Here is a 22,211-nt window from a genome sequence, read left to right on the forward strand (position 1 = left end):
TAGTCATCCATCCAACAATCTCTTCATCTATCCACCTATTTATCCATCTTCTATCCAACCCTCCATCTGTCATCCATCCGTCCATCCATCAATCCATCCATCCATGCAACCATCCATCCTATCCAATTGCTACTAAGCATTTACTAGGTAGAAGGTTCTGTGCTGGATGCTTGGGATTAAGAAACAAATAGGCCAAGGCCTCAGCTCTCAGGAGTTCACAGTCCAGTCTGGAAAGACAGGAGACATGAGTTTTGAAGTTCCTTCTAGTTCCAATATTCTGGGAGCCTAGGACCTGTACCAAGGCGATGCCAGTGAGTGCTAGGTGGATGCTTGCGGCCTGAATGAAAGGCTGGTCTTCCTTCACCTGGGAACACCAGGGACTCGGGCAGCCCCTCCTCACAGCTCAGCTGAGGCTCTAAAACCCCCTCTTGCTTCCAAGCCGGTGCTCTGACGTTGTTCAAGGGCAGTGTGGGGAAAGACATGGGGTCCCTCTCTAGAGACACTGAGGCTACTGCTAACACCTGACCCTCACTCCACCTGTGGAAATCACCAGAGGCCAGGGAAAGACTGGCTAGACAGCAACTTCAAATTTTACTCTCCCTAGATTCTTTATTTCTCCTCTCCAAGTTCTCTCTATCCCCTTTCTTCCTTCCTTCTCCACCTCTCCTATCTGTTCTCTCTTTCTCTCCCCTCTATCTCCTCCCAGCTCCCTCCTCCTCATTTCTCTTATTTCTTCTCTCTTCCCATCAAGTGGTGGGACACACGGAGTTCAAATTCTGGGCCACCACTGTAGGTCCTTGGACAAATCACAACAATTCTCAGCCCAGAGTCCTTCCCTAAAACCATGGCTCACGTGCAACAATAGAGGGTGCATTTGCCATGCCCAGTCTGCAGGAACAGGGGCTCTTTTCTTCGTGGCTCATCCATTCCCTTCCTTGTTCCCTTTCTCCTTGTCCATATTTCCCCTCCTACCCTTCTTTTGAGACCACATTTGAGTTCTGATCATACACTTAGTATTTTTGTTCTAATTCTCACCTATAAAATCAACACTTCCAAATGAAATCATGCTAAAGGCACAAGATCTGCTGAACACTCCAGGGATTTGCTCACTCAGTCCTTTTCCTAACTCCCCATCCTGGGCAAAGAAGGGAGAAGGAGGGGAGTTTAATAAGGGAGGCCTCCATGAGGAAGCAGGGAGGGGACACCCCTCTGGCTCACCGATGTGTCCTCCGAGCATGAGGCAATGATGTTGTCAATGAAGGGGTTCCACTTGATGTCCAGCACATTCCCCTGGTGACCACAGACCTTGGGGTAGTTAGGTTCAATCCTGCCCGTCTGCCGAGGGGAGAGAGAGAGAGAAGGGGATTAGTTTGATGGCCCTGGGGTGGCCCTGAAAGGAGAGCCTTTATTCTGGGCTTCTAAACTGGACTGGAAGGTCCTTGAGGACCCACCAATGTCTTATTTGTCTTTTGGTCCCTGCATCAGCGTGGGCTGAATTGCTCTGTGGCTGCATCCTTCCCAACACTGAATGGTGATGGGGGGGCAGGGTATGCATTCTTCCCAGTGCCCGTAGTCCCCACTGCCCCCAGCAGAAGTGCCACAGCCAGCTGTGGATCAGGAGGAGGCTCTTTAATGATGCTCCAGCAGTCAATGGAGAGGTCTGAGGCTGTGTCCACATAAACACTGCCATATAAATAAGTTAGTCTGCCTATGATGTGAACAGTGCTGCCCCCAGAGGTGGCAGGCTTGTTCAGTGTGCATCTTAAACACCTGTACACAGATTCCTGCGGTTCAAAGCATAGTCTTTGAAGTCACAGAGGACTGTGTTTGAATCTACCACCTTTTAGCTATGTGGCCTTGGGAAAGTCAATGAATTTCTCTGAGCCTTGGTTTCTTCATTTCTGAAATGAGGATAGCAACACCTACCTCTTGGCATTGCTGTGAAATTGAATGACCTAATGTACGTAGCGAAGTGTTTAGTGTGGAGAATATCATCATAAAGACTGTTCAGTATATGATAGGAGTTATTATTGTCATACAGGTTAGATGACACCTCCTCCAGGAAGTCTTCCCTGATCTCTCAATGGGTTAAGAACTCTTCTTCTGTGCACTCAGAGCATCCTGGGCTTCCCTCTAATATAGCATTGTCATGTGGAGTTGTAATCTGTTTTTATTTGTGAGCAACTGAGGATACAGTCTGTGTCTTCCTTGTCTGAATCTGCAGTCCTAACAAGCCTGGCACATAGGAGACACTTAGTACATGACCTAAAAGACATCCTGTGAGGGAGATGGAGTCCACAAAAGATGGAACATGCATGTGGGCGTCGGGGGTAGGGAAGGGTAGGTCCATGCTTACTGGCTGTAAAGGTGGCAGGGAAGGGAAGGAAAACTGTAGGCAGAAGCTGTGTCTCCATCTTTTTAATAAGAGTTTTTTGGGGGCTTGGAGGAAATAGGGAGGGTGTTTTTTAATACTGATTTTTTGGGGGTTTGGAGGAAAGAGGGAGAGTTTTTCCAGTCACTGCCCACCTACTAATAGTGGTTAGGTGGTCAGAGGGACCTCAGGCAGGTCATAGCCTACCCTCCTTCAAGTTCCTTGACCGAAAGATGAGGAAGACAACCAATTTCTGCCAAGCCCCTGCTACACGTGCCTCATACTTCACTAGTGTGATGAGATGAGGAGAGTGGTTTCAGGGTGTCGTCCTGCCATGACCTCTCCCCACCCACTTCCTGCCAGAATCTCTATCAGCTCATTTCCAGGTCCTTTGATTTTTTTGTGTGTGTGTGTGTGTGTGACACAGCAATGGTGGTATGGTTTGAGAAAAAACAGACCTAAGAGAAAATGGCAGTGGGACGGAGGGTGAGGAATGAGGCAGAGAAAGAGAGAGAGGAAAAAAGCCTCAGAGGTTGTGCTCCAGAGAACTTTACCGAGACACTGCATATCATGGGAGAATTAGAGAATGGAGGAAAAGGATTTGGGGAGCAGTGCTATCAGTTAGGAATGGGATCCCCTTTGACATTCCACGAGGGATATATTTTGGATTGGAATATGTTTTTCAATTACTTTCAGGAGGTAGCACTATGTTTCTTCAAATGAGACTTTGAGCAGAGACGGAGCCACATATGGCCCTGGGATTTACTAGGGTTACACATCACCTTCTTTATCTCTCGCGACAACCCTGTGGATTCTGCATGAGGAAGTGAAGGCTCAGCAAGGTTTAGCAACAAGCCCAAGGTTACGCAGCTGAACGTGAAACTAGGATTCCCACACAGGGGTGACCCTTCAGGCTGAGCTTTTTGAACTCCACGGCCTGTTGTTGGCCAGCTCCTTTCCTCCAGCTCTGACTTCCACGGGCAGACAGGCCCTGCATTGTCTGCTTCCACAGCTCACTTACTCTCCGACAGAGCCATTCCTTAAATCGGATCTCAGAGGCTGCACTGGAATGATCCCTGAGCAAAGCCGTTTGCACCAAGCTTTTGGCACCCAGCCCAGCCCAGGCAAACCTGAGGGGCGCTGAATAAGTCATAGGTGGCCATCAGCTAACAGCAGCTCTGGCCAGCAGCTTGTGGGTGATACCCTAGAGGGACCGTGAAGCAACATCACTGGAACCTGTTTAGAATGGGGAGTGGTCAGAGCCCTGCCTTGGGGAAGGAATACGTCTTTTTAAAGCAGAGAATGATCCTGAGGTAATGGATACATCCAAGTGGACCTCCCTTTACAGAATGGATGCGAAGCCCAGTGAGCTGGGTAATTATAATTATCATGACTGGATCACATTGTTGTTTATTTGAATGGTGACCCAAGAGTCGTGCAGTACACAACCTGCTTGGCTATGTGTGGCAGCCCTAAAGGGAAGGCTTTCAACCTGGCAGCTCAGGATTTCCTGTATCCTATAGGAGGGTTCCACATAAAATTTTGTTTGAAAGACAAGTTCCATTGCTAAGAAGAAAAGTTTGAATACCACTGCTTTATAGAGAAATCCAGCAAATTAAAACTACAATTATTAACTCCAGGAAAATAAATTGTATTAGAAAACTAATGCAATCATAATGCATAATGACTGATATATAATATTTACATAGTTATAGTTGTAATAATGTGAATCCAAAATATTTATTTAAATAAGAGTTTTGCTATACTATGCTGGGACAACAGAGGTAGGGAAACTGTGTGTGTGTGTGTGTGTGTGTGTGTGTGTGTGCACGCGCAGTAAGAGGGGAGATACAGCTGGAAGAAAGCCAAATCCCCATCTTCCATAATAGGAAGTCAATAGACAATGCTTAGGATTTAAAAAATCAAGATGTGGCAGTAAAAACATGTAATTAAGAACTATGGGGATAAGTGCAAAAAGAAACGGCTAAAAGCAGTGAAAATAGCCACCTTTAGGGGGTGGGAAATGAGGGGAGCAGCAAAGTGGGACAGGGATGGAGGGTAAAGGCCATGTTGTGCAGGGGAAAAAGGCCCTGGTTTGTAGCATTTGCCCATTTGAGTGGTGTAAATATTCCCACCATGGCTAATTTCAAGTTGCGGGATGGTATCACCCAAAGGCAGAGTGAGAAGAGATTCACAGTAGCACATATTATGTAACATTTCTACCATATAGACAGAGTCATCCCTCAATATATGGGGGGAATTGGGTCCAGGACCCCTGAGTTTACCAAATTTGCAGATGCTCAAGTCCCTCATGTAAAGTGGCCTGGTATTTGCACATAACCTACGCACATCCTCCCGTATATTTTTAATCATCTCTGGATTACTTATAATCCCTAATACAATGTAAATACTATGTAAATGGTTGCTATGCTTTATTGTTGAGGGAATTATGACAAGAAAGTCTATACATGTTCAGTACAGACACAACCTTTGTCAGCCTAACTACATAATACATGTCAGCAACAATGTGACTTTTTTTCAAATATTTTCAATCCGTGGTTGGGTGAACCCTGAGTATGGGAGGCCAACTGTATAATAGACATAAATAACTTCAAGAATGCAGATTCTGGTGAAATAATTAGGAAGCATAAATTTTTAATATTTAATACCTCTGTTTTTAAAATAAATAAATTGAATGTTTGCATAATTTAATTTTAAATAATGGCCTTGCAAAACTCCTAACAGTTTGACAGACTCTCACAAAACTGACTCCATCACATAACTGTGGGGCTATAGGCCTCGTCGTACTGTTAGGCTTTATGAACTCTACAATTATTACTTTGCTAGATAGAAATATTAAAGAGTGAACAAATAAAATGTATGTACCAGATGTTCTAAAGGAAGCTTGTTCTGAATTTTTTTAAAAAATGGGAATAATCCTCTCCCCAGACCCCCAAAACGCCTTTGTTTTCTGTTCCAATTTCTTTATGGGTTGTGAGTAGAGACCAAATCTGGACCTGGTTCCTCACTGCCACACGGTGCTACCTTCTCATACGCGTACACATGCTAATACTCATACCAACACTAGTAGCTCTTATTAATATGCCATATTAATGTAATAAAATGTAATCCTCATAATCCCATCTTACAGTGAGAAAACAGGTTTAACGAGCTCCTAAGGAGTGGAATCAAGGTTTTACAGTGTTTCGTAACTTGGAATCACTGTGTAGAGGGTCCGCTCACAGCTCTGTTCCAGTGGTAGGGTTCTCAGGGGTCCTGGGTCTCACCTACCACCTGATCCTTGAACCTCAAAGAGAGCGTCAGGCTCACCAGAGCTGGGACAGAGACCTTGCTGCACGGGGTAGGGTGGGGAAGCCTGTGACTTGGTGTCTCTCCCAAGTAACAGGCTGTTGGTGGGTCATGTCCTTTGCCTCAAAGGACAAATGCAGCCCCCACTGGCTGGGACAGACCTTCATCAAATGTTGGATAGCAACTGTGGCATACCTGAGCCTTCTCAAGAAGGAGCCTCGTGCTAGGGGTAAGGCTGTATCTCAAATACACCCTATCTGCCAAAGACAGAGCTGAAAGGGGCTGAACACAGGCCTTCTACAGGGCGGGAGGAAGTGTGAAATAGGGAGACTTTCTTGCAGGTCCATTTGATAGGGTCTCAAAGACTTTTAAAAGATTCATAGCCTTTGACCAATAATTCCACTTTGGGAATTTATCCCAGGGAAATTAACGGAGAAGCACCCTAAGATGTTCACTGCTGTGTTATTTATAATAGGGAACCATATAATAAATGCCCAACAATGGGGCATTGCCAAAATGAATTATAGTACAGCAGTATAATGGAATATTATGAGCTCATTTAAAATCTTATTGTTAAAGAATATGTAATGACACGGAAATTACTCAAGATCTAATGTTTAGTGAAACAGTCAGAATCAAATTATATACATAAAATGATCCCTACCTATCAAAAAACTACACAGTCTATAAGAAAATACATCAGAATTTTAATAGTAGCAATCTCTGGATATTAGTGATTTCCAATTTTTCCACAACACTTAAAACTTATTAAAAAGATAGATGTTATTTAACACACACACACCCTATAGCTTTGATTGAGACATATTCCTCTCTGGTTTTGGTCAAACAAGTTTTAAAGAAATGAGATGCAGGCTGGAGTATATCAGATTTACATGGTCAGAAGCTTTTGTGGGACATAAGTATGTTTGGTCATACAGGCTTCTCTATTCCTTTGTTACCACAAGAATGGTTTGGGAGAAAAGATCCTTGAAATTGAAGAAAATTACATAACTAATTGAAAGTGGGTTTCACTGTGTGTGTGTGTCTGTGTGTGTGTGTCTGTGTGTGTGGTGTTTGTGTGTCTGTGTGTGTGTGTGTGTGTATGTGTGTGTGTGTGTGGTGTGCATGGGGGCAGCTGAGGCCAGGTCCTCCCTTGGAAAGGCTGGCAGGTGAGGCTCACCCAGCAGGCCTCCCAGGGAAGTGGCAGGTGCCGTGGGCCTCAGTCCAGGCTTTATCTGAACCCAGTGAACTGACTGAAGATGAGATATTTTCAAAACAACCTGCATTGCAGCTTCAGCTTCCTAGAATCTCGCGTCGTTGCAAAGCTGAATTTTGTACACAGAAGCAAAATGTTTTCTTACCTAGGGAATCAGCTTAGCGAGGCAGAAAGAACAGACTCTGAGCAGGAGGTAGGGTTTCCAGGCCCAGTTCCAGCACCCACCCCGCCAGCTGAGTGACCTTGAACATGGATGACCCTGGCCTCTCTGGGCTTTCCAGATTCCTAGACCCTGGGCTAATGCGCTTTCTGCTTCTTCATGGCTGCTCTTCTTATTGTACAAAGCAAGGCACACCGGCAACCAGAGGGCTTGCTTCTGGTGTACCAGGGCAGAATGGAGAGATCCACATCAAATGTGCTGTCAGAAAGACGCAGGATGGCAATACTAATGATAACAATGAAAAAGAATCATGGTAATAAGAGACCATTTGACAAGTGCTTATAAAGAGCTAGGCCTTTGTGTTAAGCAATGTATATACATTATTTTAATTAATTCTTGTAAAACCCTATACAGTTTTATGAAATCCTTATAACCCTCCTGTAACAATCCATTTTATGGATGAGAAAACTGAGTCCTAAGACGTGACTTGCCAAAGGTGACAGCTGGGAATCAAGGAGCTGCAATTTGCAGTCGGTGCGGTCTGGCTCAGAGCCACCTCAGCTATGCTGCCTCCTTTATCGGAATATACGTGAGACATTTGATAAATGAGGAGGGAAAGTGGTCAGAAATCTGAAATAGGACCCCTCTAGTGGGGGTTCTAAGAAATGGCTGGCTGGCAACTCGGTGTGCCCCCGTCATGTAGGGTGTCAGGCGGGGTCTCTGGTCCCGCTCCCCACATAAGAATGCTGAACACGGTGAGGCCAAAAAGGAACACCCACGGAGCCATAGATAGGGGAGTCACACCATTATAGTCTCGCTGGTGGCTGGGTTGGAGACACAGGAAGCAGGAGCCACACGATCTGCAATCCACACTCCGCCCCTTGCTAGCTCAGCCACCATCTTCTTGCCAGCCCCCATTTTCTGCTAGCGTAGCCAGAGTTATTATATTAGTGGCCAATGGCTCACTGGTTACAGCTGATGGCCATCCAATCACAGTTGATGGCCATTTACTACCTGAGCCAGCACCTTTGCACATGAGGCCGAGAGCCTGGAAACTGCACTCCTGGCTCTGTCCCCACAGCCCCTTAACCTTCTCTTGGGAAACTGTTCCTTCCTTCCTCCTTTCTCACTCAGGCTCACCCCTCTCCCTAGTGGTTCCCAGACTTTGTTACACTTTAGAATCACCTGGGAAGTTTTAAAAATCCCCGTGCCCAGGTGTGGGGGCAGAGCCCCAGAAAGTAGTTTCCAGGCTCTCGGCCTCACATAGACAGGTGCTGGCTCAGGTAGTAAATGGCCAACTGTGATTGCATGGCCATCAGCTGTGGCTAGTTGGCCGTCAGCTGTAACCAGTGAGCCATTGGCCACAATATAACTGCTGTGGCTACGCTAGGAGGAGAGTGGAGGAGAGTGAAAGAGAGTCGTCGGTGGGTTGCAGACAAAACGGACAGCAGGTCGCACGTCCAGTGAACCCAGCCTCCAGTGAGACTGTAGTGGTATGACTCCCCTACCTATGACTCCGTGGGTGTTCCTTTTTGGCCTCACCATATCCTGCGTTCTTGTATGGGGAGCGGGAGCAGAGACCCCGCAGGCCTCCCCGCTGGACGCCTTGCACGACAAATGGCGCAGCGAGCAGGGTATGGTGTCGGCTGAAACTCTCCGGAATGTACTGGAGCAGTTTACACGTATAAAAGCTCAGCTTCGCGAGCAGGGTATGGTGCCGGCCAAAGCTCCCCGAAGGGCGGTGGAGCAGTTTGTGCATATGAACACTCAGTGTCAGGAAGACCAGGAGGAGCAGCTGCCGGAGAGCTGGACCCCCGTGGAGGGGTGGGAGGATGTGGACGGTTCTCCCACCAGCACAGGAAAAGCCATGCAGCTGCTGCAGAGATGGAGCCCCGTGGAGAGGTGGAAAGATGTGGACGGTTCCCCAACCAGCACAGGCCGGAGAAAGCGAAGGTCGTTGCAGCCCTGTGGGCCGGGGAAGTTCCTGCTCAGGCAGCCCGGATGCAGGACTTATAGTCCCAGGAGGTAACGCTTGCTGAGTCCTCCGTGGGAGATGAGGGTGAGGTCAAGGTCATCCCTCACCCCCAGGACAGCCCTGGTGAATGACTATGGACTATGGGGAATTGCCTTCCATCCCTAATTTAATGGACCGCTTGACTGTTTGTTAGTGGAACTGGGGGATATTTGCTTTTGTGTCTTGACTGGCCACCATTGAGAATATGTGAGCACCTTGATTGTGAGTCGCTGTTGTTCCAGCAGGGTACCCTGAGAGGCCCAGAGAGAGGGGCAGTGCCCTGAGAGCCCTGGCTGAGTCCAGGAAGTCTGGCTGAGCCCTGAAGATGCCCTGGCTGTACCCAGGAAGTCGGGCTGTTCCCAGAGAGAGTGGCAGTGCCCTGAGAAATCCTAGCTGTGCCCGGGGAAACTAGTGGTACCCTAAGAAGTCCAGGAAGTCTGGCCGTGCCCAGAAGCACTGGTGGTGCCCTGAGAAACCCTGGCTGTGCCCAGAGAGCCTGGCTGTGTCCAGGATATTGCATTCACCTTCAGGCTCCTCGCACAGGGCCCCTCGCGGAAGATGCTTGTCGCGTAGATTGTGAGGCGAGAGCCTGTAGGGGTGGAGTGTGGGGGCAGAGCCCCAGAAAGTAGTTTCCAGGCTCTCGGCCTCACATAGACAGGTGCTGGCTCAGGTAGTAAATGGCCAACTGTGATTGCATGGCCATCAGCTGTGGCTAGTTGGCCGTCAGCTGTAACCAGTGAGCCATTGGCCACAATATAACTGCTGTGGCTACGCTAGGAGAGAGAGGGAGAGAGAGAGAATGGGGGCTAGCAAGAAGATGGCGGCTGGGCTGGCAAGCGTGGATGGCGGTTTGCGGACAGTGCGGATCCAGCCTCCAGTGAGAGTATAGTGCCGCCAGAGAGAATATAGTGGTATGACTCCCCTACCTATGGCTCCGTGGGAGTTCCTTTTTGGCCTCACCATATCCTGCGTTCTTGTATGGGGAGCGGGAGCAGAGACCCCGCAGGCCGTCCCGCATGACAAATGGCGCTGTGAGCAGGGTCTCCCGCATGACACCAGGTTATACTTCATATCAATTGAATCACAGCGTCTGGGAGCAGGGAGCCAGGCACTGGTATTTTTTAACATTCCTCCAGTGATTCCAATGGGCAGCAAAGTTTGGGAACCACTACCTTAGAGGCTCCCTGTTCTGCTGAGGCCCAGGGAAGCCCCTGCAACACTTGTGCATTTTAAGACAGGCTCAGAGGCTGCCTGCCTGTCAGTGTTACCAACGTGGGTGTGGAGGGTGGGGTGAGAAATCAAAGAACATTATTGCTCGTTTAATAGAGGCTCATTTACAGAAACCACAGATAAAGCAAATAGCAAGATAACAGCCACATCAGGAAGACCCAGGGTGAGGGATATTGCTGAACCCAGGCGATGGGGGATCTAATGATGGAACTCGAAGCTTCCACGAGGGAGACAGTTTTGGACAGGCCACTCCAGTCATCACATTCCCTCCTCTGTGTGCCACCCCATGCAGCCCAGATCATTTGATTAGGCTGCTCGCAGTCTTCCTTACACGCTCTCCTCTGGATGGAAGTTGATATTAAAGGAGAGACAGCCATTATAAAACGGGCAACGTAATCCTTCTCCCCAAAGCCCTGGGCATAGGTCAGGCCCCTTGTGTGTCAGCCTCCTGGGGCTGAAGAAGGCCTTGACACTTCAAAAAGCACACACACATACATGATCTTAATTTATATTGCCCAGGGAAGGTGTGACTCGATAAACAAGGAAATTTGCCCTTGGTCACCCCACCTGGAAGTGACAGCCAGAATTTATGCAGGTCCAGAGCTCTGGGTACCACCGTGGCCTTCTCAGCAGGGATAAGAGGGGTGTCTGTGTTCCTAAATTTTGTGTGCCCTTCATTCAAAGTGTGGGTGCTCCCATTCCAGGGTGTACCCAATTTGCCAGTCACTGTCCCCAGTCACACACACACACACACACACACACACACACACACACGCCCATATAAGCTCCTCTCCACAGCCATTTCCACCCAGGCCTCTGACTCTGCTCTTTTCCTCCCTCCATCCCAATCAGAATGTGCTGGTCTCATGTTCCATACTTCAGGGCCCTGTTCTCTTTGGCCAGCTAATCCAATACACAAAAGCTTTCTGAGGGGACCCTGGGGGATAACGGGTCAGTCCATTTCTTCTTGCAGGTTGTCTATGAGCACACTGACAGAGCCTTTTAGAGAAAGCCATTTGGCCAGAGGTGGAGTCTGCTGGGCTCTGCCTCTCAGGCAGTGTGCTAAGAGATCTGTTTTGGGTGGAGAGCTGTATTCATGCTAGAGCTCGAAGGATTGTCCTGGGGATTTCTGAAATGGGTCCACTGCTTTGTCTCCCTGCCTCTAGTGTCTGCCCTCTTCCATTCTCTCTCTAGTGCATCTTACTTACTGTTGTCTAATTTTCTTAGAGTACAGCTCTGCTGCAGTAACTCTTCTGCTCCAAAACTTCCAATGGCTCCCAATTACTAGACTTTAAAAGCCAAACACCTTACCCAGACATCAGAGCTATTGTGGTCCCAGCTTGATCCTGCTTTGACACAGTCTGTCACCTGGGCCATACACATGCCGTATACACACACCTCCACATCCTGCCTCCAATGCCCCACCACCTGGCTGATGCCACCTTTGGTTCTTAGTTCATCCCTGTCCTCAGGGGTGCACACCATGAGGACAGCGTGCTTGACAACATGTCGCCAGGGCCACATTCAGTGCCTAGCTCAAAGCAAGGGCTCAAGCTGGGTGAATGAATGTCATCCCGTTTCCCACGTCTGCATCTTAGCTCCTGCTGTTCCCTCAGCCTTGACTCCCCTTCCCTTCTCTGTGCATGCCCACCCTTGGCACCCAGAAAATATCACCTAGGGAACAGACAAATGCTCCCCCTTCCCCATGCTGGGAGATAATTCCGGATCCTACTCACGATCTTGAGAAAGTCTCAATCTGGGGCTGAGTTTGGGGGGAAATTCAGAGTCAAAGGCACAGTGTATGATAAAGGTCGTGAAAGCTATAAAGTTAGTCACCCGTTAGACAGAAATTCACAGTGATACTTCAAAGAGCCTCCTGATTTCATGACTTCCTGTTTTGATTTTTCCTCTCATTCTTTTATCTCTGTGTTTTTAGAAATGAAAGGGTTTGCTGATTTCTCCAGTTAAAATCCTGGTGTGTGTGTGTGTGTGTGTGTGTGTGTGTGCGTGCGTGTGCTGGCAGATGGGGTGGGAAAGGGCCCCTTGGGGGGACGGGTGGGTTTATTTGGAGAAGACCAGTAAAGAATTGTGTTTCTCCTGATATTTCTGCTCTTGGAGACACAATTGGTTCTCCAAGGGTCCAGGAGATGATGGGGGGCCCCCTTTGTCCTGGTCTTCGGAAGTATCCTTTTTTCAGATTCCCGGAGAAGAGCTAAAAGGCCCCCTGAACTTGGGATAGGAAGATGTTGAGTAATAGTCAACGGGTGAGTGTGTGTGTTAGGGAGGGGCAGCCTGGGACCTCAGAGCTCATGCTGTCCCTGTGGTTTCCTGACTACTGCCCTCTTTTATAGAACCCTGGGCTAAAACACGTGAAGAAGATACGAAAATTCTACTGCGCCTGACAAATCTCCATGGGGTGGTTTCGATAGGGTGTCCTGGGCTGTGGGTTTCTGCCTCCAGTTGCTCACAGTCTATTGAGGAGATAGAGAGCTGGACAGTTGCAGGTTGGGCTGGGCTTTGGTGGGGAAATGGTGGGTCCCCATTGGGAGCACGGACAAGGGGCAAGAATGGGAGACTTTGAAATCTGGAAATCTTCCTAGAGGCGGTGCCATACACCCAAAGAATTGATAGCACATAGGTAGGGATGGCATGGGTAATGCTTAAGAGACAGAAGGACCAGCACCGGCAGAGGCCCTGGGTGTATTTCGGAAAGCCAAATAAGTGGAGAGAGGCCACAGAGGACGGTGCAGACCAGACAGTTCAGGAACTCGCTGGCCTCGTGAAGGAGTCTGAACTTTACTCCATAGGCACTGAAGAGCCACTGATGGTTTAATGCAGGAGAATGGACTGCAGGGGGCCCAGATGTGCAATTACTGCAGAGTGCTATGCTATGCCTGGGGAGCCCAGAGACCTCAGATAGGGCATGCGGGGGCCCTAGGCCAGGGAGCATGTATCCTGGCATTCAAGGTCTTAACTGTGATGGGGCAGGGGACTGCGCAGAGAAGGAGAGTCTCCCAACGTCCCAGTCCCCAGATCATGTCCCTGTGTCCCAGAGTGGGGAAGGTGGGGGATGGGCAAAAATCTATGACTTGGAAATGTGAAACAGTTGGCAAAAAATACATGACATGTTTTGCAAATTGTGGGGAAAGCCTTAGTTTTGGTTTATAATGAGCAGAATAGCAAATTTCTGGTTCAGGCAGAAACTCCAAGGAAAAAGAGAGCACCCATGCTATCTTAAGGCTGTCAACACTAGCACTGGCCTTCTCTCCCTGCCACGAAGCCGAGTTCTTCTAGAAGGTGGGGAGCACTAGGAACACGGGGGCTGGACCGCTGTGGGGTTCAGCTACAGGCTCTTCAATGTCTCCCCATTCTTGGCCCCAAATAGGCCTCATCCTTCATGCTCCTCCCAGAGGCCCTGGCACGGACAGCACCCTAGTGGACACCCACCCCAAACTGGGAGGTACGGAAGCACGGATGGCCCTGAGATAGAAGCCAGTCAAGGTCAGGAGCAGTTCCCAGGTCAGCCCTCTGCTTTTTGGCCCAGAGTCCTGGATGTCTGCTGTACCAGAGGCCATCTCAGTAGAGGCCCCAGCAGACCTTGTGTTTTTCAGAGGCTGCCAAGAGTATAAAAATCCCCTCTTCCATCTGCCGTCTGGCCCAGGAAAGATGGGAAAGGGGGACCCTCTCACCTGAAGCCTCTTCTGCAACCTCTCCGCATACATCTCCTGCATTGTGAAGGAAACTCATTCAGGGTTATTCTTTTTGCCCAGCCCACCTGGGGTTTGGGGAACATCACTAAATGGATGTTTCCCCTTCAGGAGTTAGGGCACTGGGGCTCATCTCAGCCCTGCTGCTCACTGGCTGTGTGGCCAGGGACAAGTGTCTGCCTCTCTGGGTCTCAGTCTCTCCCTCTGAAAAGTGGAGACATTCTGGAGGGGCAGAGATGACAAATACATGGTCCATGTGTCACCCCAGGCTCCCGTCTCTACAGCAGGCATTGCTAATGGCTCACGGGGGCCTGCCTGAACCCTGCAATCCTTCTCGGGGATCAGACTGGGCAAACGAGACGAAGTCTGCGTGTCTGCCTGGGGCCATGTGACCCCCTAGAGCTCTGACAGCTGTTCACATGTGAGCGCCTCACTAAGCCTCTGTGACTTGGGGACCTCTCTGCCTTCAGAGAGGATTCCCAGGGGCCTCTGGTAAGTTAATCCCCATAAATGCCTTCATATCTGCCCCTTCCATTCCAGCCCACCCTACCCACAGCCTCCTCGAGGTGCCCCAGCTGTCTTCCAGCTGGTCTCCTTGGTGCTTTTTCTTCTCAAACCCCGGTGTGAGATTGGCATTTTCTATCTCTTGCATCCTGTAACTCCTCCAGAATTTTCCTTGGTTGTAATCATTTGTAGGAACTTTGGCAGTTGGGCATCCAAGCCCCCTTCCTAATTTGGGGGACTCTCCCACTGTGTGATGTACCGATGGGATGCAGTGCCTCATCTTCCACCATGAGAGCTTAAGTGGGGCTCCTCTTACCCAGGGTCCTCTGCTAGCCACTGAGGGGACACATGACCAGGATGGCCAATCACATCCTCCTACCCAGGACGGCCAAGGACTGGTTTAAGTCTCTGCTCTGGGCCCTCAGGAGCTGCTTGGTGCTCACCTGTGTTCCAAGTCTGGTTCTCCACTGCCCTCAGCCCCTTGAATTTGTGAATGCCCCAAATCCGTGTCTGCTTAATAGGGATAGGGTGACTTCCGTTGCTAGCAACCAGGAATCCTGACTGAGTCAGCTCCCTTGTCTCTACCTCATCAGATCCAGCGCATTTGCTTGGCCTCTGAGGGGCCCACACACTTTATTTCCACTCCACCCTCCCCCAACCTCACCAGTCAGTTTGCTCACTCCTAATGGGGCACATGTCTCAGACTGTCAAGAGACAGACCCAATTTTAAATATTAGGTCTTAGGTACCAATAAAATACTGAAATCTCTTTAAATTCTGATATTTTGAGGACCACACCTTTTTTCAGACTGTTTCTCACATCTGGAAGAAACGTCTTTGCCAGATCACGTGTGTCCTAATCCCTGGTTTGGAAAACACGGTCCCCAAATCAGGTGCTCACTACAGCCTCATTCTCCCCTCCCCCACTTTTCTCAGGGGCCCATCTTCAGAAGGACCTGCTCCTCTGGGCCTCTGCAGTTCTTAACCATTCACTCCTGCTCCTGCTAAGACGAGACGTCTCCGCTGACTCCTCCACATCTGTGATCTCCCTTATCCCTTGATTTCCCCAAACCTTTCTCCCCATAACCCACTATTTGTGATAATACTGGCTATCATTTACTGAGTGCCTTCCATGTGTCAGACCTGAAACCAACTGGTATTTCAATTATTTACCACAGTCACTTTATGAAGTACATCTCATTGTGCCCATTTTACAGATGAAGAAACTGAAGCTTAGTGAGATTAATTGATATAAAGCCAGGACTCAAGCCTCAGTCTGTCTGACTTCTGAACTAGAGTGTCAGCTACATGAGAGGTAGAGCTTGATTTTGTTCTCTGCTGTAACCCCAGTGTCTGGAATGGTGCCTAACAGATGGTAGGCTCTCAATAAGTTTGTGTCGAATTAATAATGCCATAAACTGTGGATCTAATCAGGATCTGCTGTACAGTTAAAAGGGTTGTGCACTGCACAACTCAAAGTGGTACCAGTCACCTGGTATACAGCCTTATTTGGTGCTCTGGGCCTAAGCATGATGCTGCCCTGTTTCTCGATTTTGCACTGCTTTGTATTGTTTGCTTTATTTCATGAATGTTGGTTGCCTTTCCCAAAAGGTTATTATCACTTTCATCTTAAATAAGATAATCACGGAGGGTTCCCAGCAGAGTGTGGGATACAAGTGAAACCTAAGAAGCATAAGACATGCTTCTTCTGCCTGCTGGTCCCAAACACATTGTCAGTCTATATTCAGAATCAAATGATCCCGCAGCCACATGCTGCCAGTTGCACAGATGCTGCTTTTGTTGGCAGTGGGAGTGGATCACGGAGTGCCATCCACACTCCCCTGAGATGAGCCACGCCTCTGCCTTGTCTCTTTGGGATTATCCACTGAGAAAACCCACCATCTACCAGGAGCATGCAGACCCAGCATGGGCCCAATGCCTGTCATCTTCCATGCAGAGACACCACCAAGACTGAGCCCTGGGCCATCACTGCCCACAGAGGAGCTGTGGGATCTGTTGGCGGAGCAGGGGACCTCTGGCTCAGACCCCCAGCCTTGCTCTATCAGGGGCACCTAAGAGGCCACAGAAGGGGCTGCACCACCTCTAAGGCAATGACCCTGGGACCTCACTGGCCTTGAAAATGTCCTTTAAATGGAAAGTGAGCTTCCCAAATTTTAGGTGCCCCACCCCATCCCAAGCCGTCTCCTTGCTGCGTCTGCTGAGGTTGGGTGATCCTAAGGGGCTGAGTGGTGGGAGAAGGGACAGACTGCCCTCCTAGCTCCTAGGAACCGGGTCTAGTTTCACTGCTCACACTAATGAGTGATGAGCAAGTTCCTTCCTCCTGGAGCTGCAGTTTCTCCTGGGACAATAAACACAAGCTCACCCAGCACAGTGCTTGGCACAAAACAAGCACTCAATAAATACTAGATATCAGTATCATCTGCAAGATGAGGGTTTGTGTCGCCCCTCTGCCCTTGTTCTCTGCACCGCCCCCCCCCACGACCTCCCCTCCCCTGTACTGTGCTCAGTGTCTCATGGCTCTGTCTCTCTGTGAGGTCTCTGAGGGTGGGGGTGTGTCTCACCCGTCCTTGTACCCCCAGACCTAGCGTAGCCCCTGCCACACACAGGCTCAGAAGTGTCTGCTGAAACATCGGCCCTTTCAGCACTGACAGTCTACGGCTAGAAACTGAGCCTCCACTCATCTGCTCATCAAACATAGACAAGGACCCTCCCTGGGTTTGGCACTGGCCACCTAGAGTTGAATCCTCTTGAATGCCAGCTCCATGACAATCTGTGTTTTGGTCACTGCTGTATCTCAAAAATGTAACCGAGTCCCTGGCTACTAGTAAAATCTCAATAAATATTTATTGAATGCATATGCGAGTGAGAAGCAGGTGACATTTCCAGAAAGGCCCATACTCTCCGTCGCTAGCCCAGAGAGCCAAGGCAGGGACCGGCTCCTATTGTCAAACAGAGCTGGGCTGCCAGAGGAGCCAGGAGGGGAACACATCCCTTTTACGCCTGCCACCTGGCCTGTAGCCAGATCCATTATCTTTTCCAGTCACTTGAGGCTACTCTAATTCTCAAATGATAAAGGGGACAGAGGCCTGTCCTGTGTTCGGCGCTGGGGGATGAAGCCACAAAGGGTGGGGGTTGGGTGCGCAGCGCCTGCATATCCAGGGGCCCCCCATGGGAGAAGGTGCGGCAGCTCCTTTGAGTTTGGCCCAGGCTGTCCCACCTGCCAATCCCTGGGACATTCTCAGTGGCTGCTGCCTTTTTCATTATTGCCCAATGGCCTTGTGGCTCCCTTCTGGGAGCTCTGTGTGAGGAGGGCAGAGAGGGCTCCCATCTGCACAGAAATTGAGGCTTCCTATTTCCCCAGAGCCCGCAGTCTGCCATGGAGCCCCGGGCCATTCTGTCTGAGGCCCCCCTGGGGCCATCTCTGGCTCAGTGGTCTCCCCAGACTGGGTGGGGAGGGCTCTAACCCACCCAGGGTAGCAGGGAGAGCTAGTAGCCAGCAGTATGGGTGCTGAGTAACTCTCCTGGGGATGTCAAGTGCATGTCAGGCCTTAGGAAGGGACAGTGACACTTGGATTGCAAAGGGGGCGCTTGTCAATTAGAGAAGGGCAGGGTAGCTTCCTGGGCCAAAGTGATGGGCCGCAGTAGGTCCCAGGAGGCAGGAGATTTTCACTGAAGCCTGCTCGCTGCTTGGGAAGGGGAGAAAGCCCCAGCCTCACCAGCCTCATGTCTTTCTGCTGTTGTAGAGAACCTGTGGCCTGTTGAGCTAGGGAATCAGGACCTGTTCCTGACATGGCAGTGGAGGGGACCCAGTCACCCAGCTATGGGTGCAGGAAATAGGCAAGGCAGAGGGAAAGAGGAGGTATCAGTAGAGAGGAGGAGGAGACACACAGAAGGGGGATGGGCAGTGGGAGAGTAGCCCCTCTGACCTAGCAGGGCTGTTTCACTAGCAAGGGGGAAAGGGTGGCCCAGGGCGGCCAGTCTCCCAACACATAGTCACCAAGGCCTGTGGCAAGAACTGTTATTTCCTTTCTGCTTACAGAGGCCTTGTGTTCATCTGCCAAATAACCTCTGCCTCTCCAAGCAAATCCTTGAAACCCTCCCCCTCCACCCCCACTCTGTCGCAGCTCCGTCATCCCTCCTTGCCTGGCATTTCCCAGAAAAGCCACTTCCTGGTTGCCCAAGGAAATTCATTAGAAAGGGGCCCTTGCTCCTCAGCCATGCCTGGTAAAGGGAGGGTCTCAGTGCCACCAACTGCTGTGTGGCCTTGAATTGCTCTGTCCCTGTCTAGGCCTCACTTATATCACCTGTACCATGGGGCTTTGTGCTGGGTGATCTCTGAGGTTCTGGAATTTTCTGCTTTGTGGAATCTGCTCAGGCTCAATGGGGTGAGCATCGAGAAGCATTCAACTGGAAGTGAGGAGAGATGCGAAGGAAGGGCTGAGGAGCAAGCAGGGGACAGATGGTCCAGAAGAGCTGGAGGGTGGACACGCAGGGCTCCAGGCCTTGCGGGGATTATAATCCCCGAGGTGCCATTAAAATCACAGATCTTGGGCTGCGTCCAGATTCACTGAATGAGTTCCTGAAGAATAAGCATTTTCAACACGCTCCCCAAGTGGTTCCAATGTGCCCAGACCAGCACAGAGGTAGCAGCAGACCCCTGGGACCCACTGCTGCAGCAGCCCCAGCACCAGCTTAGAGTCTCATGGACCTGGGTTCAAATCTTCCTCTGTGGCTTTCTGGGAATCATAGCCCCACCACACAGGGGAATAGAGACAGTGTGTGGATGTGGCTGGCACTAGGTGGGTTTAGTCAGTGGAGGCTGTTCTTGCTATTCAAACAGCCCCCTCAATCTCTGTCATTTCAGTCCTGACAGTTGAGAAAAACGACCTTCAGTAGATTGGTCTTAGGAAGGCAAAGGCCTGGGTGGGCCAGAAGGAGGTTCTGCTTGAATGTGAGGTCCCCTCTTGGAGTATCGGTGCAGCTCACAATGTCTCCCTAACTATGGCCCTTACCCACAGATGCCGAGGTTTGCAGTCATGTTAGCCATCCCAATGCCACCCACACACCAAGCTGATTGGATCAGAATGAACATCGAATGCAACCATGAGCCAATTAAATTCCCTGACCACTCTATTTAAAGTTGTAACTACTTTCCACCCTCCCACCCGTCCCCTTTCTTAATTTATTTCTCTTCCTAACATTAATTATCTTTTATTATAGTCTATGATTTACTTAATTGTCCCCCCCCCCACTAGAATGTAGGTCCTACAAAGGCCAGGATTTCTGTTTATTTTGTTCTCTGCTGGGTCCCCAGTGCTTTCAAAAGTGCCTGGCACATAGTAGGTGCTCAGTAAAAATCAGTTAAGTTAATAAATTCTCTCCCAGGTGATGCATTAATTGCTGACATTTACTGAGTACCTACTATGCGTGTTTTCTAAGCATGTTAAATATGTATTAACTTATTATCTCCATTTAACAGATGAGCTGTCCAAGGTCACATAGGGGGAGGGGCAGAATTCAAAGCTGTCTCACAGGGGCTGGGCGTGTTATGTGTGTGTATTATTCTATTAATGATTTTGGTTGTGTGGTTTACAAACATGTTTATAAACATGTTACTTGAGTCTCACCACTGCCCTAGGGGAGGTATTATTTCTCTAATTTTAGAGATGAGAGAACTGAGGCTCAAAAGGTACTTTACTTCTCAAGGTTGTGCAGCAAAACAGTGACAGAACTGGAACTAGAACCCAGGACTTCACACCCACCCCCCAAGCCCCCAGTTCTTTCCAGAGACGAGGGCACCCTTCCTATATCTAGCCGATGCTGTTCCTGCCCTCAGCAGCTTACATTGTCCTTGGGGAGACAAGCTAGAGGAAGGGATAGATAGGCAGACTCAAGCAGAGGCTGACCTGACTGAGGAAGGGGGATGAATACAAGCTTGTTTTCCCTCAGTTACTGTGAAACCCTCACAAAGGACGGACAGCAAAGCAGAAGGCAGACACTGGGAGTGGCTCTCTGGAGCACACTGAAGGGAGTACAAATACTCTAATTCATACTGGATTAGAAGTATTTTTGCCATCATGGCTTCCTTCTTCAGATTACCTTCTGCTCTATTTCCCAATTAAAGTATGGTTCATAGAGCTGAGAACAATACTGTATTTCCCGCCTGTGGTGTGACCAGCACAAAAGGGAGGGGGATTTCTTCCTTCTTTCTTGACTCTAAGATCTAGCTGCCTGATAAAAGAATCTCTGACTCTCTAGTTGACTCATATCTGAAATTCCACCATTAGTGATTCATTCCTTTGGTGCCACAACTTGCTGCTTTTAACTTACAGACACTACTGAGGAAGACGTGGGAGATGTTGGTCTTTCTGAATGAGCTTTGGGAAATTTCCCAGAGGCAGATTTGAGGGAAATGGGCATAAAGGCACTGGTGGAGAGGGGGGGATAAGAGAGAAAGAATAAGGTGCCGGGGGCCAATGCAAACTCTTAACCTCAGACCTTACCTGGTGAATCATTGGGCATCACTGAGTCTGGTGCTCTTCTGTGTCTCCAGGGGAGCATCGACCCATGAACCTCTCTGGTGGTCAGAGCCGCTGCCCCTCATCCCAGAGAAGGGAGGGCATTTGTTCTAGGTCACACAGTGAGTAAATAGGTGATGGATATGTGCAGGGCCACACCCAGGTTTTCAGATGCCCAGTCCCAACCTTGTCAAGTCTGGAGGCCTTACTCTCAGGAAGGGAGCTTCAGGAAGGTCACACTGAGAAGACAGGGCACATACCAGTTACCTGAGAACAGTTTACATGTTACATGTTACAGCCATGGATGGGGCAGTCCACTGATCTCACCTGCCTTTTACATCAGTGCAGGGCATGTCCTCACTCCCTCTCCTAAAGTCCGCAGCGGGGAGCTCTCAGACCCCAAAGTGTTGCTTCCTATCTGGAAATCCTTGTCTGGCCAGAGGGCAACACAGTGGCCAAACAGGGGAAGCTGTGCTACTGACATTCTACCAGCAGAGGGCGGTGGCTGCACTGCTCTCAGCCGCATCCAGAAATGTGGACAGGGAGGAAACCAGGCCAACCAGCTCTTCCTAAAAGTCAACCATTTTTTTCTTAGCCTGCTCTCGGAAGTCAGAGTCCATTTTCTAGTTGCATCCACAGGGCTATGGGACTTTGGGCAAGACCACTTCCTTCTCTGCGTCTTTATTTCTTACCTATAAGACAATGAGATGGACCCTGATCAATTCTAAGGCTCCTTCCAATTCTGACATTTCAAATGACATCTGTTTTACAGTGATCTCTTAAGGCAGGAGACAGGACATTCTATACCCCCCACTCTTGACTTGGGTTTCCAGTACTCACAGTGGCTCCCGGGTACTCCTTTCCCCACCATTCAAGCTCTAGCTTGTTCTTAGACCTTTTCCCTTGGAGTTTGGGTTCTCCTGGCTGCTATGTACTCACACTCACCTCCACCTGAGCTCATCTTCAGCCCAGGCCACTCCTGACACTTTCCACCAAGTGCATATGACCCAACTGCCAGGTAAGGGCTGCAGCAGGTCACTGAGCTCACACCCTGGCTCTCAGTTCCACCTGTGGGCCTATGATGCCTGGCTACTTGGTGGGGGGAGGGGAGGACAGGTTCATGGGGGGTAGATCCCCACCTCATCACCTGGAGGCACCTTGA

At 49.5% G+C, this 22,211-nt stretch overlaps 1 protein-coding gene across 4 annotated transcripts in view; it reads right to left on the bottom strand.

Annotated features, from left to right (window-relative positions):
- Nucleotides 1-22,211, bottom strand: part of CORO2B (coronin 2B) — a 134,192-nt gene that overhangs the window by 25,948 nt on the left and 86,033 nt on the right. For 3 of the 4 annotated variants that reach the window (XM_019725632.2, XM_074327509.1, XM_019725631.2), the window contains one exon: nt 1,219-1,335. The exons of the other annotated variant lie outside the window; for it this stretch is intronic. In XM_019725632.2, coding sequence (XP_019581191.1) covers nt 1,219-1,335 — 117 coding nt within the window. The remainder of the gene's footprint in view (nt 1-1,218; nt 1,336-22,211) is intronic. 4 annotated transcript variants of the gene reach the window in all.

This window comes from Rhinolophus sinicus, linkage group LG03 (assembly GCF_036562045.2).
Source record: "Rhinolophus sinicus isolate RSC01 linkage group LG03, ASM3656204v1, whole genome shotgun sequence".
Classification (NCBI taxonomy): Eukaryota; Metazoa; Chordata; class Mammalia; order Chiroptera; family Rhinolophidae; genus Rhinolophus; species Rhinolophus sinicus.